The sequence below is a fragment of the Asterias rubens genome, chromosome 11 (genome assembly GCF_902459465.1).
Source record: "Asterias rubens chromosome 11, eAstRub1.3, whole genome shotgun sequence".
Classification (NCBI taxonomy): domain Eukaryota; kingdom Metazoa; phylum Echinodermata; class Asteroidea; order Forcipulatida; family Asteriidae; genus Asterias; species Asterias rubens.
The window spans coordinates 387464-403477 of NC_047072.1; the positions used below are offsets into that span (position 1 = coordinate 387464).

The 16014-nt window shown below is 41.7% G+C and overlaps 3 protein-coding genes across 3 annotated transcripts in view; 1 reads left to right on the forward strand and 2 right to left on the reverse strand.

Annotated features, from left to right (window-relative positions):
• Nucleotides 1-175: 175 nt before the first annotated feature.
• On the forward strand, nucleotides 176-3143 carry LOC117296322 (tubulin alpha-1A chain). The gene is made up of 3 exons (XM_033779185.1): nucleotides 176-329; nucleotides 1321-1543; nucleotides 1678-3143. Exons 1-3 carry the CDS (start codon nucleotides 327-329, stop codon nucleotides 2805-2807), a joined length of 1356 nt encoding a protein of 451 aa, XP_033635076.1. The 5' UTR covers nucleotides 176-326; the 3' UTR covers nucleotides 2808-3143.
• Nucleotides 3144-6988: 3845 nt separating this feature from the next.
• LOC117296324 (tubulin alpha-1A chain) lies at nucleotides 6989-10389 on the reverse strand. The gene is made up of 3 exons (XM_033779187.1): nucleotides 10282-10389; nucleotides 8503-8725; nucleotides 6989-8235 (listed from the first exon to the last, which is right to left on the reverse strand). Exons 1-3 carry the CDS (start codon nucleotides 10282-10284, stop codon nucleotides 7106-7108), a joined length of 1356 nt encoding a protein of 451 aa, XP_033635078.1. The 5' UTR covers nucleotides 10285-10389; the 3' UTR covers nucleotides 6989-7105.
• A 3530-nt stretch (nucleotides 10390-13919) lies between these two features.
• LOC117296412 (tubulin alpha-1A chain-like) overlaps nucleotides 13920-16014 on the reverse strand; it is a 3250-nt gene continuing 1155 nt past the window's right edge. Inside the window, exons 2-3 of the mRNA XM_033779317.1 lie at nucleotides 15595-15817; nucleotides 13920-15456 (exon numbers count right to left, since the gene is read on the reverse strand). Coding sequence (XP_033635208.1) covers nucleotides 14327-15456; nucleotides 15595-15817 — 1353 coding nt within the window. The 3' untranslated portion in view covers nucleotides 13920-14326. The remainder of the gene's footprint in view (nucleotides 15457-15594; nucleotides 15818-16014) is intronic.

Below are 16014 nucleotides of genomic sequence, written 5' to 3' on the forward strand. Positions count from 1 at the left end.
TTTACAATCCCATAATACAACATTTAAAACTCACAAACGGATGGTCCCAACAGATGCCGGGATAACCTAGGGGTGGGTTCCCCCTGGTAGTTCCACCCGTTGCATAATGGTGTGTGTTATGTCGCGCAGACAACCTACACTTACCAACCCGAACCGACCAATCGCTAGGCGACCAGACAACGGTCAGTATAAAAGCTAACTGTCGCCAAAAACACAGTTATTCTACTGTATTCCTGCATTGCAAAGGACAAAGTTAGAATTCAAAACCTAATTCCACGGTTTACCTCTTCTTCTTTTTTATATTCATCTAAAACCAACCTACAAACATGGTAAGTACATCTTTGAGTTACTTGAGTAAATTTGGTGGGGTTGTATTTTTAGGAAAATGTGTAATTTTACGATAAAAACTGTCGTGTTCTTGTGAATTTTTGGCATCTGTTCCGCTGAACTACCGGCCGTATGCATGGCGGGTGCGGCCGGCGGCCTTGCCGTGGATGGTGTCGTAACCACCGTATGTTATTTCGCAATCTCTGGTAGGGGCGAATCCAAAATGAGTTTGAATCATAACCGCCAATCATACCAATAGAAAATAAAATAAAATAAAAATTAAGAAAGAAGAAGGCACTTAAAAAAAAAAATTCATCTATAATTGATTGCATTCTGATAAAAAAAATAGTTTCTTGTATTTTAATTTGACAAAAATACATGTGGCCATTCCTGTTTTTTTTTAACAACGTAACTGGTACATGTACTAGAATGGGCCTTCGTTAGTTACTACTCAAATCATACATGGAGCAAGGAACGGTTAAACTCGTGCATGGGTAATAAACTATATAACGCTCCCCCGTGAGCCATTTTGGGGCTCCTTAACACTAAACGTTTTTCAAATCAGCGTTGACAGGTGAAAGTTTAACGACCGTTAGCCAGCAATAACTGAAGTTTCTTTTGTATTACACTACCAAAACTTTCCCCACATACTCAATATACATTCATAATGCTTGCATTTCCTTTTTGTTGAGTGAAATTTAAAAAACATGGTAAAAAAAAACAATTTTCTGCTCGGTACTCACTGTTGTTTTTCTGCTGCATCGCACGTTATTTGAATTCTCATAATATGCAGCTAGCCTAACTAGCCATTCTGTGAGAGGGGTGTTACAAAGCGGGTATTATTGGAAACAATTTTACATGGTGAAAAACCAACATGGTCATGTCTCATGAAAAGCAAATGTATGCTTGAGAAACAAAAGGTTTACCATTTTATAATTTAATTGTCTGAACTTAACTTTTTAATTTAGATTGTGCTCTCTTTTTTCCTTCCAGCGTGAATGTATCTCTATCCATGTCGGCCAGGCCGGAGTCCAGATGGGCAATGCCTGCTGGGAGTTGTACTGCCTGGAGCACGGCATCCAGCCTGATGGTCAGATGCCCAGTGACAAGACCATCGGAGGTGGAGACGACTCCTTCAACACCTTCTTCAGTGAGACCGGTGCCGGCAAGCACGTCCCCCGTGCCGTCTTCGTGGATCTGGAGCCAACTGTTGTTGGTAAGCATTTTTGCCGCATTTTGGAGAGGGAATTTGAAGTTTTATAAAGCAAAAACACAAACTGTTTGGTAATTTGCATTTCAACTTATAACGACATTTGGTTAACCACAAATCCTCCTTGTTTTCTTTAACAGATGAGGTCCGTACCGGAACCTACCGCCAGCTCTTCCACCCTGAGCAGCTGATCACAGGCAAAGAGGATGCCGCCAACAACTACGCCAGGGGTCACTACACTGTTGGAAAGGAGCTCATCGATCTTGTGCTCGACAGAGTCCGCAAGTTGGCTGATCAGTGCACCGGTCTTCAGGGTTTCCTCATCTTCCACAGCTTTGGTGGTGGTACCGGCTCTGGCTTCACATCCCTGTTGATGGAGCGTCTCTCCGTTGACTACGGCAAGAAGTCCAAGCTTGAGTTTGCCATCTACCCTGCCCCACAGATCTCCACAGCTGTAGTAGAGCCTTACAACTCTATCCTCACCACTCACACCACCCTTGAGCACTCAGACTGTGCCTTCATGGTCGACAACGAGGCCATCTACGATATCTGCCGTCGCAACCTCGACATCGAGAGACCAACCTACACCAACCTTAACCGTCTCATTGGTCAGATTGTGTCCTCCATCACTGCCTCTCTTCGCTTTGATGGTGCCCTCAACGTCGACTTGACAGAGTTCCAGACCAACTTGGTGCCTTACCCACGTATTCACTTCCCCCTTGCTACCTACGCCCCAGTCATCTCTGCTGAGAAGGCCTACCATGAGCAGCTGACCGTTGCAGAGATCACCAATGCCTGCTTCGAGCCCGCCAACCAGATGGTGAAGTGCGATCCCCGTCACGGCAAGTACATGGCTTGCTGCCTCCTGTACCGTGGTGATGTCGTCCCTAAGGATGTCAACGCTGCCATCGCAACCATCAAGACCAAGCGTACCATCCAGTTTGTCGACTGGTGTCCAACTGGCTTCAAGGTGGGCATCAACTACCAGCCTCCTACCGTGGTGCCCGGTGGTGATCTGGCCAAGGTGCAGCGTGCCGTCTGCATGCTGAGCAACACCACTGCCATCGCTGAGGCCTGGGCTCGTCTGGATCACAAGTTTGATCTGATGTACGCCAAGCGTGCCTTCGTCCACTGGTACGTAGGAGAGGGTATGGAGGAGGGTGAGTTCTCTGAGGCTCGTGAGGATCTGGCTGCCCTGGAGAAGGACTACGAAGAGGTCGGAATTGACTCCGTCGACGGTGAGGGAGAGGAGGAAGGAGAGGAATATTAAACACATTCCAACAGAACTTTGCAAACTTCAAATCCAAATAAACTGAACATTACTCGCATTTGAAAAACAATCATGTAAAAATGCTTGAAACAAACCATACAATACACTGACCATCCCTCCTGTTTTAAAAACAGTTATTTTTTTAAACCCAAATGCAAAAATCCCCAAAACACAAGTGTGTTTTTTTAACCCCTCGAGAGAGATTATAAAACTTTCATCTTACATGTAAGCATGAAATCTTGCGTTGAAGAAAACTGTTTTATTTTTACTACTCGAAGAAAGAAAACTTTGTTATCATGAAGAAGGGAAAAATAAAGTGGCAATATTATACGAAAAGTCAATTTCTATTGTGTATTCTTGTATTCAGGACTTATGATTCATGTAGTCTCAAAAGGGTCAGCGCCCAAAATTATAATTTTTTGTGAATGATATTATTTCTACTGCAGGGGATCGGAGGGTTGTGGGCTGTTTGCTGCCTGTGGAATTCAGATATTATTTAGGAAAGTTTTCTAGGGTTAAAATACGAAGGACGTCGGGGCTTTAAAAAAATTATGGGAATTAATATTGTTGGAAAGATGTTTTCAAAGTGAAACTCCTGTAATTATTTACACAAATATCCCTCAAAATTGTGTTGTTTCCATTTTACTTGGGAACTAACCTAACACTCTGCCATTTTGTGAAGTAAACAACATGGCGGGCTATTGGCTCATGCGGGGAAGACCACATATATTCACATAATAATATTATTATGTGAATATGTGTGAATATTATTATATTTTGAAAACTTCTTTCCGACCATTGTTAATTTCATATCAAACGCTGTTAAGAAATCAAAAAGACCATTAAAACGGCAAATTAGGTGATAACAAATCGTTTTTTCAAGGCGACAACAACGTCTCCCCCCCCCCCCCCCGGCCCCCCAACTAAACACCAGCATAGTTTCTGGTTTAATTCCAAGACACAAGATGAACACAAAATGGCTGAATACTGTATTCTCTTTTAAGATGGCGGGATTTTATATTGAGCAAAATATTAAAGGAGATAAGGTCCATGAACCCAATAAAACTTTGGGTTCTGTGCCACCCCCCCCCCCCCCCCCCCCACCGGGCGGCGCCCTCTTTGAGTTTGGACATCCATCGGTGAGGGCGCACTTGCGGTCCGACGAGGGTTGTGCGAACGAGGGGTGCGATGACCTTCAAATACTAGATTAACAGTTTTTTACGCTGAAACTTCTTACGCTGTGGTATGATGTACATGTACAGCGAATGGGGAGGAAAGATAAAGTAAAAAATGTTGGCCGAAATGGGATCAGAAAAGAAAATGGACAATTCTACATCGAAACAAATAATATTATTGAACAGGCCTATACATAAAACCATAGAGTAAGTACGGGGATGAATTCTAACTCCATGATAAAACTAAAGCCCCACCCGTGCAAATCCCAACCTGTCCGTCCCCATCATCACACCAATCAAAATTAAAATGTCAGCTAGGCTCGCGGTAGGTGGGAATTGCAGTGTTGTGGAAATCTAATAATTGTTTGAGACACTTTAAAACCAAACTTATAATCTTCTGGACAGCTAAACATTGCATTTAAGTTTCCAAGATCGTACACTCAGTACATGTATTTGGCAAACAGTTGAAATAGTTATTTTGAGGCACTGCACAGATAAAAACGTCAGCTTGGTAGGTCACGTCACACACTAGGAATGCAAGAGGGGGGTTGGGGGAGGGGGGAGGGGGGAGGGGGGGGAGTCACACATGGTGTGCCTGTCTGGAAACCGTGTGGAGGCCATGGAGATGTCTACCTCCATGTGTCTAATTTTACATCCATGTGGAGACCAAGGACCATAAAACGGTAACAAAAGTAATAGCACGCCATAGGGAAATGCCCCTCAAGATTTGTGTGTAAAAAGTCTATGGAAAAATCGTGAGTAGGGGGACAATGGAAACAAAAAGAAATCTGTCTCCACAGCCACAGGGCATGGAGGGGTGCGTATTTTGAATGTGGGGTGTCAGTTCTTGTTAGTACAAACTCTATCCTTACTCTATGGATGTACACATGTACACGTGTACAATACAAATGTACATGATTATCACCCCACCAATGACCTGTTTGTTCAAGCGCTCTAGGCTATCTCTAGTTGCAATGACGACATGCCACAACTATTTCATTTGCTTAAAGGGACTTTCTTGTGGCAAAAAAAGTACTCCGTTTCGAAGAAGACAGTGTGATTTTCACACAAATGAGTAACACAAACGCCAAAGGTTGGATAATATTGTGCAGGAGGTAAGTCAATTGGTGACGAGTCTTTTTCACAGAGAAGATAACATGTACATTGTGTATAGTGTTGTACATTTTAACTGTAGCCACCTCGTCCAGCCTTTCCCATAATCACTGTGAGTGTGTTACGGTTCTATATAAAAGATCATGGGCCCCAACATTGGATGATGATGGACCGACGACCAACCATGGATAAACGAAAATACAACTCATCCATGTAGGATCCATGGATCAACTTACATGTATTATCAAATATGCATGGCTAGTCATCCTTCATTATTAAAGATTAATTAAAAATGTAACACCATACATTTCTCTTTTTGTCTAGATAAAAACGCTAAAGCCCATTTCACATGAGCTTTTTGTATACATGTACAGGTTAAATTGTGTTTTATTAACGTGGATTCGAAATCCCCTTCGAAGTGTTATGCCGTTACTGAATGCTGACTCACATTGTGTACACTTCATCATGGCCCAACAATGGGTCTGGCCACCGCCGCGAATAAAGCGGGAGCACAGTCCAAAGTCAACTCGTTCCGAATTCCCACCATCCCTTTTATATTATCGGGTTGAGCAAAAAAAATGTACATGCCTGGTAGGTTGCACATGTTTTGACCCTAGCTAGCAATATTCTTTCTCGATTCAGCCTGCGAGAAAGACTCTGCTAGTGTCGAAACTTCAAGCCATTTATTAACTATTTTTAGTTTTGTTTTAAGGGGCTCAAGTTGAAAGTCAACAACCACATGTCACATTTCATTTGATTTGATTTTGAGCAATTTTTCACTTTCTAGTTAAATTAGTGTCTGTATCCCTTTTCTTTGGTTATCAAACTTATTTCTTGCTCACAACCCCCCCCCCCCAAAAAAAAAAAAGATAAGGCATATACACACATGTAAAGCTATTTGGGTCCATATTATTGCCACTGCCAGTGGGTCTCGGGGGGGGGGGGGTCTAGCGAGATGTTCTTGTCACTAAATACAATAATTTAAAATCCCAATGCCTATTAGTATCTATGATTTACTGTTCAAATGGACACATTGCCTTGGACGCTTTGAGCTATAACAGTGTTTGACATCACACGAAATTTACAATGTACATGTATATGGTTGGCTCCAATCGACAGAAAATGTTGAGGAATATTTGTGAGAATCATAATAACCAGTGAAAAAATAAATCCCAACCATATTCTTTCATTACAAACAAGTGTTTATAGCTCAAAGTGCCCAACCCCAAAGTCCTTTGAGTTTTCACCCCAAAAAAACTTCCCTAAATCTCCTAATTCCACAAGAGGCAAACAGCCAACACCCCTCTCAAGACTGAAGTAGAAATCATTCCAAACAAAAATTCAGGACACCTAGACGAATTTCAAAATGACATGATGAAAAAGGATTTCCAATTGCCACAAAATTAAATAAATAGAAATTGGGCGACTGACCCTAAAATAAGAATACACAAGTAGAAATTTATTTTGTTTTTTAATAGTCTGTGATTTGCCTTTTTATTATTCATTTCTTCATGATAAAAAGAAGTTGTACTTCTTCAAGTAGTTATTATAACAGTTTATTTTATAAAGCAAGATTTTTCTTAGGCTTCGTACAAAATTAGAACAATAGACCCTTCCCATGAAATATGTAAATTGCACATAGCGCGTGCGCACTAAAATTTTGGTTGGCAAAATGAGGGAACATCGCGCTGTTTTGTACACGGCTAATGGGTGCGTGACGCAGACGCGATTGCGTGTCTGCTTAGTGCACAACTCTATGGTGTTTGCTACCAACAGGGTCTGTACGCATGCGTGAATGTAATTAGCATATTTCATGGGAAAGGTCCATTTCATAATCTCTCTTGAATGTATGAAAAAAAAACACGAGTTTGTGTTTTGTGTCTTTGGGTTAAAAAACTAAGTAAAAACAGGTGGTGGTTTATTTCAAGCGTTTTTACAATTGTTTTTCAAATGCAAGTAATGTTCAGTTTCTTTTGGTTTGAAGTTTGTAAAGTTCTATTTGGAATGTGTTTAATATTCCTCTCCTTCCTCCTCTCCCTCACCGTCGACGGAGTCAATTCCGACCTCTTCGTAGTCCTTCTCCAGGGCAGCCAGATCCTCACGAGCCTCAGAGAACTCACCCTCCTCCATACCCTCTCCTACGTACCAGTGGACGAAGGCACGCTTAGCGTACATCAGATCAAACTTATGATCCAGACGAGCCCAGGCCTCAGCGATGGCAGTGGTGTTGCTCAACATGCAGACGGCACGCTGTACCTTGGCAAGATCACCACCAGGAACCACGGTAGGTGGCTGGTAGTTGATGCCCACCTTGAAGCCAGTTGGACACCAGTCGACGAACTGGATGGTACGCTTGGTCTTGATGGTTGCGATGGCAGCGTTGACATCCTTGGGGACGACATCACCACGGTACAGGAGGCAGCAAGCCATGTACTTGCCGTGACGGGGATCGCACTTCACCATCTGGTTGGCGGGCTCGAAGCAGGCATTGGTGATCTCTGCAACGGTCAGCTGCTCGTGGTAGGCCTTCTCAGCGGAGATGACTGGGGCGTAGGTGGCAAGGGGGAAGTGAATACGTGGGTAAGGCACCAAGTTGGTCTGGAACTCTGTCAAGTCGACGTTGAGGGCACCATCAAAGCGAAGTGAAGCAGTGATGGAGGACACAATCTGACCAATGAGACGGTTAAGATTGGTGTAGGTTGGTCTCTCGATGTCGAGGTTGCGACGGCAGATGTCGTAGATGGCCTCGTTGTCGACCATGAAGGCACAGTCGGAGTGCTCAAGGGTGGTGTGAGTGGTGAGGATGGAGTTGTATGGCTCTACAACAGCTGTGGAGATCTGTGGGGCAGGGTAGACAGCAAACTCAAGCTTGGACTTCTTGCCGTAGTCGACGGAGAGACGCTCCATCAACAGGGATGTGAAGCCAGAGCCGGTACCACCACCGAAGCTGTGGAAGATGAGGAAACCCTGAAGACCGGTGCACTGGTCAGCCAACTTGCGGACTCTGTCGAGCACAAGATCGATGAGCTCTTTTCCGACGGTGTAGTGACCTCTGGCGTAGTTGTTGGCGGCATCCTCTTTGCCTGTGATCAGCTGCTCAGGGTGGAAGAGCTGGCGGTAGGTTCCAGTACGGACCTCATCTATGAAGAAAAAAAGGAAGAAGCTCATAAATATACAACATCTTCCAACTCACTTTTAATAAAAATAAAAAAAAATAAAAAAAAAAAACAATATTTAAACAAAATTATGGATGTTGAAAACTTGTACCAAATTATTGAACATACTATAATCCATGTTTATTGAGCCTTAAGCACGTCCAAAATCCTAGCCAGCAGGAAGTTAGATTTCCAAATCATTATATTTTTAATTTATGGAAGAAAACAAAATTCCTTTTCCATTCAACTTACCTATGACAGTGGGCTCGAGATCAACGAAGACGGCACGGGGGACGTGCTTGCCGGCACCGGTCTCACTGAAGAAGGTGTTGAAGGAGTCGTCTCCACCTCCGATGGTCTTGTCACTGGGCATCTGACCATCAGGCTGGATGCCGTGCTCCAGGCAGTACAACTCCCAGCAGGCATTGCCCATCTGGACTCCGGCCTGGCCGACATGGATAGAGATACATTCACGCTGGAAGGGAAAAACAATAATTAAGTTTGTTAATTATTTATATTTGATCATTAAAATTGATAAAAATTCTCTTGTTTAAGATTTTTTTTCTTTTGCAAGTGAAAAAGAATCCAGAAGAATGAAACTTGGACAATACAGTCGCCTAGGGTTTTGTGAAATCGACTGCATGCAGGTCATTACTATAATATTTTGAATTTGTAATTTTTTTTCAATATAAAACGGGTTATTTTATTATACAGCAAGGCCTACATTACTGAGGCTGAGTAATACCTATTTTTTCATTCTTCACCTTCCTCCAAGCTCGATATTATGTAACAATAAAAAATTAATGATATGCTCATAAACAAAAAATATACAAACGTATTTAAAATCTAGGCCTATCTGCCAGGTGTCTGTATTTACAAATCAGTAAAATCATCAATGAAAACATTAAAATCATCAATTAAATTGAACTTTGAAGACATTAAAATCAATGAAAATATTACACCAACACACAAGTCACAATCCATCCGTCATGTAAAACTTTTTTTGACAATAAATAGACAGATGAAGAAGTTTCCGTCTTCAAAGACATGGAACATGCTGCTGCAGAAGGAAAATTTGCTGAATGGCCCAGGAAAAGGGGCTTAAAAAGCCCCTTTTCCCATCCCACAGTGCATTTGGGCCATTCAGCAAAATCAGTCAGGGGTAATTGCAATAAACCTCATGCCATGTCCGGGCTGCATTTTTATCTGCACATCAAAATTTCCATCCTTTTTATATAAACAAGGTCAAGGAATAGGACTTCCTTTTTTATTTTTTTTAACCGAATAAAATAAAATAAGAAAACATTTTGACAAGTGTCCGCATCCTGCAACCTTACAAATGAAATAGTGAGACATTCCCTAACTCAATGAGACATTCCATTTTAATTTTGTAAAATTGAGTGAACAGGTAAAAATGGGGCGGAGGCTGGATACGGAAATTTTTCCCGCCTAAAATCCCCATTGCAAAGCACTACGACAGTGGACATTTTGATGCACAGAAGAAAAGAAAATTAACCGGGCTCGAGAAGTAAAAGGCAGGGACAGAAACCACTGAGCCATCTTCTTGATCTTGGCCCTTAACAACATTTCAAAAAGTACACGAGTCATTTCTACCAAAATTTAGAACAATTTAAAACTAAACGTTTCAGTTTTTCACACACAAAATCTGCAAACGAAATATAATCCTTTAGATAAAAACCCAAAAAAATGTCGCTTCATTTTTATGCAAAGTATTGTTGGAGTTGGACAAATCGGCACAAAAAGTCACAAAATTCAGTACACCATTTCCACCAAAAATATTAAACATTTAAAAACTCAAAATTTCACACAATAAATCTGCAGACAAAATAATAAAATCCTTGGCCAAATTGGCAAAACTCCAAAAGGAAAGAACATGGTAAAAAATGGTTGTCTTCATATTTTCACTGCACAGTTCTTGGACATTACACCCCCAACATCTCCCCAAATTTGTCACGCACCAATGCCCAACTAAAGCCCCTTTAGTGGATAAACCACCAAATAATAACTCACCATGTTTGCAGTTGATTTTGGTGTCTTTCAAAATGAAGAGTTTACAAAATTCACTGGAGTTTCTTGTTGCAGTCCTGGTGATGGCGGATTTCGCAAGAATATTGCCGTTGTGTTTCAAACATGCTGCTTTTATAGACCCAGGCACACCCTGGCAACCCGCTGCAACAGCTCATGATTGGTCGAGCCATACCTAATACCTGGTAACCGCGCCTTGTTGATGGTGACGTAGGTAAACAGCCATCATCAACTCGCGAGAGGGCGCGCTTTCATTACTCAGAGCCGTATCTGTTATGTAGGGCTCAATAATAAACTCACTTAGCAACAGCACAGTGCCTGCAAGAAGCTAATAATAATATTACAAAAAATACACAAACAATATTATCAGAAATCTCACAGCTTATTTCGGTAAATGGACATTTATTTACTGACTATTGAACCTTCTCTGCTCAACTTAATATCGGGATTCCCTGGGTCCGTCGAGTAATTCCCCTTCAAGCCAAAAACTTCTTTAATTTCTCCAAAAACGTCTGGGCATCTGTAATGTGCTGCACCAGTAAAACGGAACAATTATTTGATAGGGCCCAATGTCCGATCCAAAATACATCAAGTTGGAAGTCAACAACCCGTTGGTCTCAATTTTTTTCACTGGAACCCTTTTGAGGATGTGCTCTCAATATTTTGATAAAGTGTGGTCACTCTTTTATGTTTCTTGCTCTTGGCGCTGGCCTATGATGCTTTGGTGCAAGTCGCCTAATATAATAATATACAACAACAAACAATGTTCTTGCTCAACTTTAAAAAGTACTCCACAAAATATATTATAATGTCCCTCAGTCTCTTGAAAATCTATTTAGACCATGCCACTATAGCTTCAGATTCTGTTTAATGTTACATGAATCATACAAGCATCAAGTAGAAAATAATTGTTTATTATTTGACTCAGCCTTTTTATACTTCATTTCTTCATGGAGAAAATTAAGTTGTACATCTCCGAGCAGCAAAAGGGTTATTCAGCAATAATAATATTTAAGAACGAGTGTTATAATCTCTCTCGAATGGTTCAAAGAAACACTTTGATTTTGGGGTTAAAAAATAACTGTTTGTAAAACTGGAATTTGTCGAGCCGCAGTTAATGAATACACACATCGTTTACAAAGGTACAGTCACTGACTGCGCGATGCCTCTGCGCAGAGGGTTAATACCTGGTTACCGAACCTTGTTGATGTTGACGTAAATGCTGGGAGGGGGGTGGGGTTACCAGGGACCATTTTTGAGATCTGAGGGGGCGCTCTCTATTGTTGCATCGCACTCTTTAAACTCCCAATGCTAATATTTTTTTTAATTTGATACACGAAAAGTATTTCAAAGTCTCCACCTCTTGAAAACCAATTTTATTTTTTATTTTCAGACCACTAAACTTCGATTTCTTCTTAAAGTTTTGCCAGGGTCCAGCCGGTTGGAATTTTTGCCAATTCCCCCGGAAAAAAACCCATTATCGCTATGAAAGGCAGTACACTCGTGTTTTCGAAAACTAGCAAAACACAATCTGCATTATACATGTGTTACTGTCACAGTGTGACAGTGTACACGTAAGTTTACAATAATGTGCATTACTGTGTATCATTAGAGGCTTATACCCCACCATAAAAGTGTTTGTTTTGGTTCTACGTGTTTTGGCTCATGATCTCAGCGGTTGCAATGACGACGACTGACGTCATGACGTGTCACAACACTATTCCAAAACCTTTGTTTTTCTTAATATAAGGAACTTTTGTGCGGTAAACAAGTTTTAATAATTGTGACACCATGAATTTATGACTATTCTTCCGTCTCAAGACATAACGGGTACACTATTTAATACAAGTTGTTGTTGTGGATGATGCATCAACACTTAATTCTCCTCGTTCAAGTATAGTGCAGACGTCATGGTATAAAGGAGCCTTAAAGGAACACGTTGCCTTGGATCGGTCGAGTTGGTCTTTAAAAAGCATTTTGTAAACGTTTGTTAGAAAATGCATATGGGTAGATAAGAAAGATGTTGTAAATGTAGAATACAATGATCCACATAAACATGCCTCTAAATTGCACGGTTTTCCTTTATTACCTCGTCGACTAACAAGGTCGGCCATTTTTTATGGAAGTCAAATTTTGAGTCCCATAAAATATTGCCAACCGTGTTAGTTCGCACAGTAAAAGGCAAACCACGCAATTTTGAGGCAAAATATTGTGTGGATCATTGTATTATACTTTAACAACATCTTTCTAATCATATGCATTTTATAAAAAACGGTTACAAACGCTTTTTATAGACCAACTCGACCGATCCAAGGCAACGTGTTCCTATAGTTATTGTTAATTGGTTACTTCTTTATTGTTATGGCTTTGTACTGATTGTTTTCACAGGAAATGGATGTGAGTTTGAATTTAATTGAATTGAATTATTTTGGATGCGAAATCCCCTTTATGATTATCCTGTGAGAGGCTGTTAAACCCATTGGTATGTCCCCGATTCACATGTAAATAAGTAGGCCTACTAAACATCACGTTACCCCGCAACCATGGATTTGGTCCTAGCCGTGAGTGCAGCGGGTGAACTCGGTCCAAGGTCAACTCGGTCATGCTAAACTCATTCCCAAGTCAAATCGACCAACTTATTCCCATCATCTCAAACCCAAGGCAGCTCGGGGGAACCCAGTACAAAGTCAACTCGGTCATGCTAAACGCGGTCCAAAGTCAACTCGACCCTACTGAATTAGGTAAAAAGTCAACTCGACCATACTGAATCTAGTACAAAGTCAACTCGACCATACTGAATCTAGTATACAAAGTCAACTCGACCATACTGAATTCGGTCCGAAGTCAACTCGACCATACTGAATTCAGCCGAAGTCAAATCGACCATTTCGTATCATCTCGATCCGAAGTCAGTTAGGGTGAACTAATGAGGTAATTAAATTGGTCGCCCCTCAGTAAATAAATGGACTGACAATTAATCAAAACAATAATGTTAGCATAACATGTACCTGTTGGGACTGGTCCAGGCGAATAAAACAAAGTTTTGCCTTGAAGGTCCGGGGAGGTAGAAATAGTAAGTTCAGTTTCTCAACTTTATTTTAGAGGGAGATCACAGATAAACAATCTTCAAGTATGATTTTCTCTTTATTCTCTATAATATTGTTACCATCCTGTGTACAACCACCTTCAAATTAAAAATAAAATGTTAAAGAAACCACCAGCTTATTTGAGAAGAGGGGCTTAAAAATTGCATGTTTTGCATACCATAATATAAAAAATTAAAATTAGATCTCTTTTATTTGATGTAAGAAATAAAATTATTAAAAAATCTTTATTGCAGCTGTTTTTCTGAACAAAAAGGTTCGTGATGAAACATCTTCCTCTCTTTTATAGAAATAGTTTAGGACAAAATGATATCAGTTATTTCATCAACCCTCCAGTATGTTTTAGAACACATCTTCATTCGTTAGTTAAGATCTCTATGTAATACATTAGTGGATAACTTAAAGGCACTTAACACTATTGGTAATTACTCAAAATATAATTGTTTGCATGAAAATCTACTTGGGAACGAGCAACGGAGAGCTGTTGATAATAATACAACACATTGTGAGAAACGGCTCCCTTTGAAATATTTTTTTTTTTTTTAGTGAGAGGTATTTTCAAATATTCAAATAATAATATAAAGACTTCAGGCCCAGTGAAGCCTCTGCATGCAATCTGGGCAATAAGGTCTTTCCTTTCCATTATTCTCTTGTACCTTCGATGACCAAATGAGTCCCAATTTTCACAGATGTGTTATTTTATACATAAATGAATTGGCATACACGAAAAGAGAATTGGTAACATTATTACCGAATAGTCCAGGGCCTATGGAACGCACAGTATTGTCAATATATAAAACAAAATGATTTGACAATTACTTATTCTCAGTCTTAATGTGAAGAATTGTTCTATCAAGTTAAGACACAGTAAACTAAATGTCTTAACAAAACTATGTTCAGTTTGTTTGGGGAGGGGTTTGGAATGTTTAATATTCCTCTCCTTCCTCCTCTCCCTCTTCATCGACAGAGTCGATTCCGACCTCTTCGTAGTCCTTCTCCAGGGCAGCCAGATCCTCACGAGCCTCAGAGAACTCACCCTCCTCCATACCCTCTCCTACGTACCAGTGGACGAAGGCACGCTTGGCGTACATCAGGTCAAACTTGTGATCCAGACGAGCCCAGGCCTCAGCGATGGCAGTGGTGTTGCTCAGCATGCAGACGGCACGCTGCACCTTGGCCAGATCGCCACCTGGCACCACGGTAGGTGGCTGGTAGTTGATGCCCACCTTGAAGCCAGTTGGACACCAGTCGACGAACTGGATGGTACGCTTGGTCTTGATGGTTGCGATGGCAGCGTTGACATCCTTGGGGACGACATCACCACGGTACAGGAGGCAGCAGGCCATGTACTTGCCGTGACGGGGATCGCACTTAACCATCTGGTTGGCGGGCTCGAAGCAGGCATTGGTGATCTCTGAAACGGTCAGCTGCTCATGGTAGGCCTTCTCAGCGGAGATGACAGGTGCGTAGGTGGCAAGAGGGAAGTGAATACGAGGGTAAGGCACCAAGTTGGTCTGGAACTCTGTCAAGTCGACGTTGAGGGCACCATCAAAGCGAAGTGAGGCAGTTATGGAGGACACGATCTGACCAATGAGACGGTTAAGATTGGTGTAGGTTGGTCTCTCGATGTCGAGGTTGCGACGGCAGATGTCGTAGATGGCCTCGTTGTCGACCATGAAGGCACAGTCGGAGTGCTCAAGGGTGGTGTGAGTGGTGAGGATGCTGTTGTATGGCTCTACAACAGCTGTGGAGATCTGTGGGGCAGGGTAGACAGCAAACTCAAGCTTGGACTTCTTGCCGTAGTCGACGGAGAGACGCTCCATCATCAGAGATGTGAAGCCAGAGCCGGTACCACCACCGAAGCTGTGGAAGATGAGGAAACCCTGAAGACCGGTGCACTGGTCAGCCAGCTTGCGAGTCCTGTCAAGCACAAGATCAATGAGCTCTTTTCCGACGGTGTAGTGACCTCTGGCGTAGTTGTTGGCGGCATCCTCTTTGCCTGTGATGAGCTGCTCAGGGTGGAAGAGCTGGCGGTAGGTTCCAGTTCGGACCTCATCTGATAAATAAAAAAAAAGGGAAGATTGTCGTTAATTAAAATGTCACTTGAATGTAACATTTTTAAAGTACCAAATACTGTTGCTTTGTAGTATGATTTATACTTTTAAACTTTATCACCAAAAAGAATATTGCTTACCAATAACAGTGGGTTCCAGGTCAACAAAGACACAACGTGGAACATGTTTGCCGGCCCCAGTCTCACTAAAGAAGGTGTTGAAGGAGTCATCTCCACCTCCGATGGTCTTGTCACTTGGCATCTGACCATCAGGCTGGATGCCGTGCTCCAGGCAGTACAACTCCCAGCAGGCATTGCCCATCTGGACTCCGGCCTGCCCGACGTGGATAGAGATACATTCACGCTGGAAGTTGTAAAGTTAGAAACAACTTGTTAGCAAGTAATCAACCAAAGGGGAACTGACTGAGAAAATTGGGGTTGAAAAAAAAGATTGACTAGAACGGGTCTTGAGACTGCGACACCCTGATTAATGTGCCGATCAGGAAAATCTGATAGGAAAATCAATTTGATAAACATTATAAATTTTCCGTTGTATTGAAA

Coding starts and splice junctions, on each gene's coding strand:
- LOC117296322 (XM_033779185.1), top strand. Junction 1,544..1,677: donor TCTGGAGCCAACTGTTGTTG/GTAAGCATTTTT, acceptor TTTCTTTAACAG/ATGAGGTCCGTACCGGAACC.
- LOC117296324 (XM_033779187.1), bottom strand. Junction 8,236..8,502: donor TCTCGAGCCCACTGTCATAG/GTAAGTTGAATG, acceptor TTTTCTTCATAG/ATGAGGTCCGTACTGGAACC.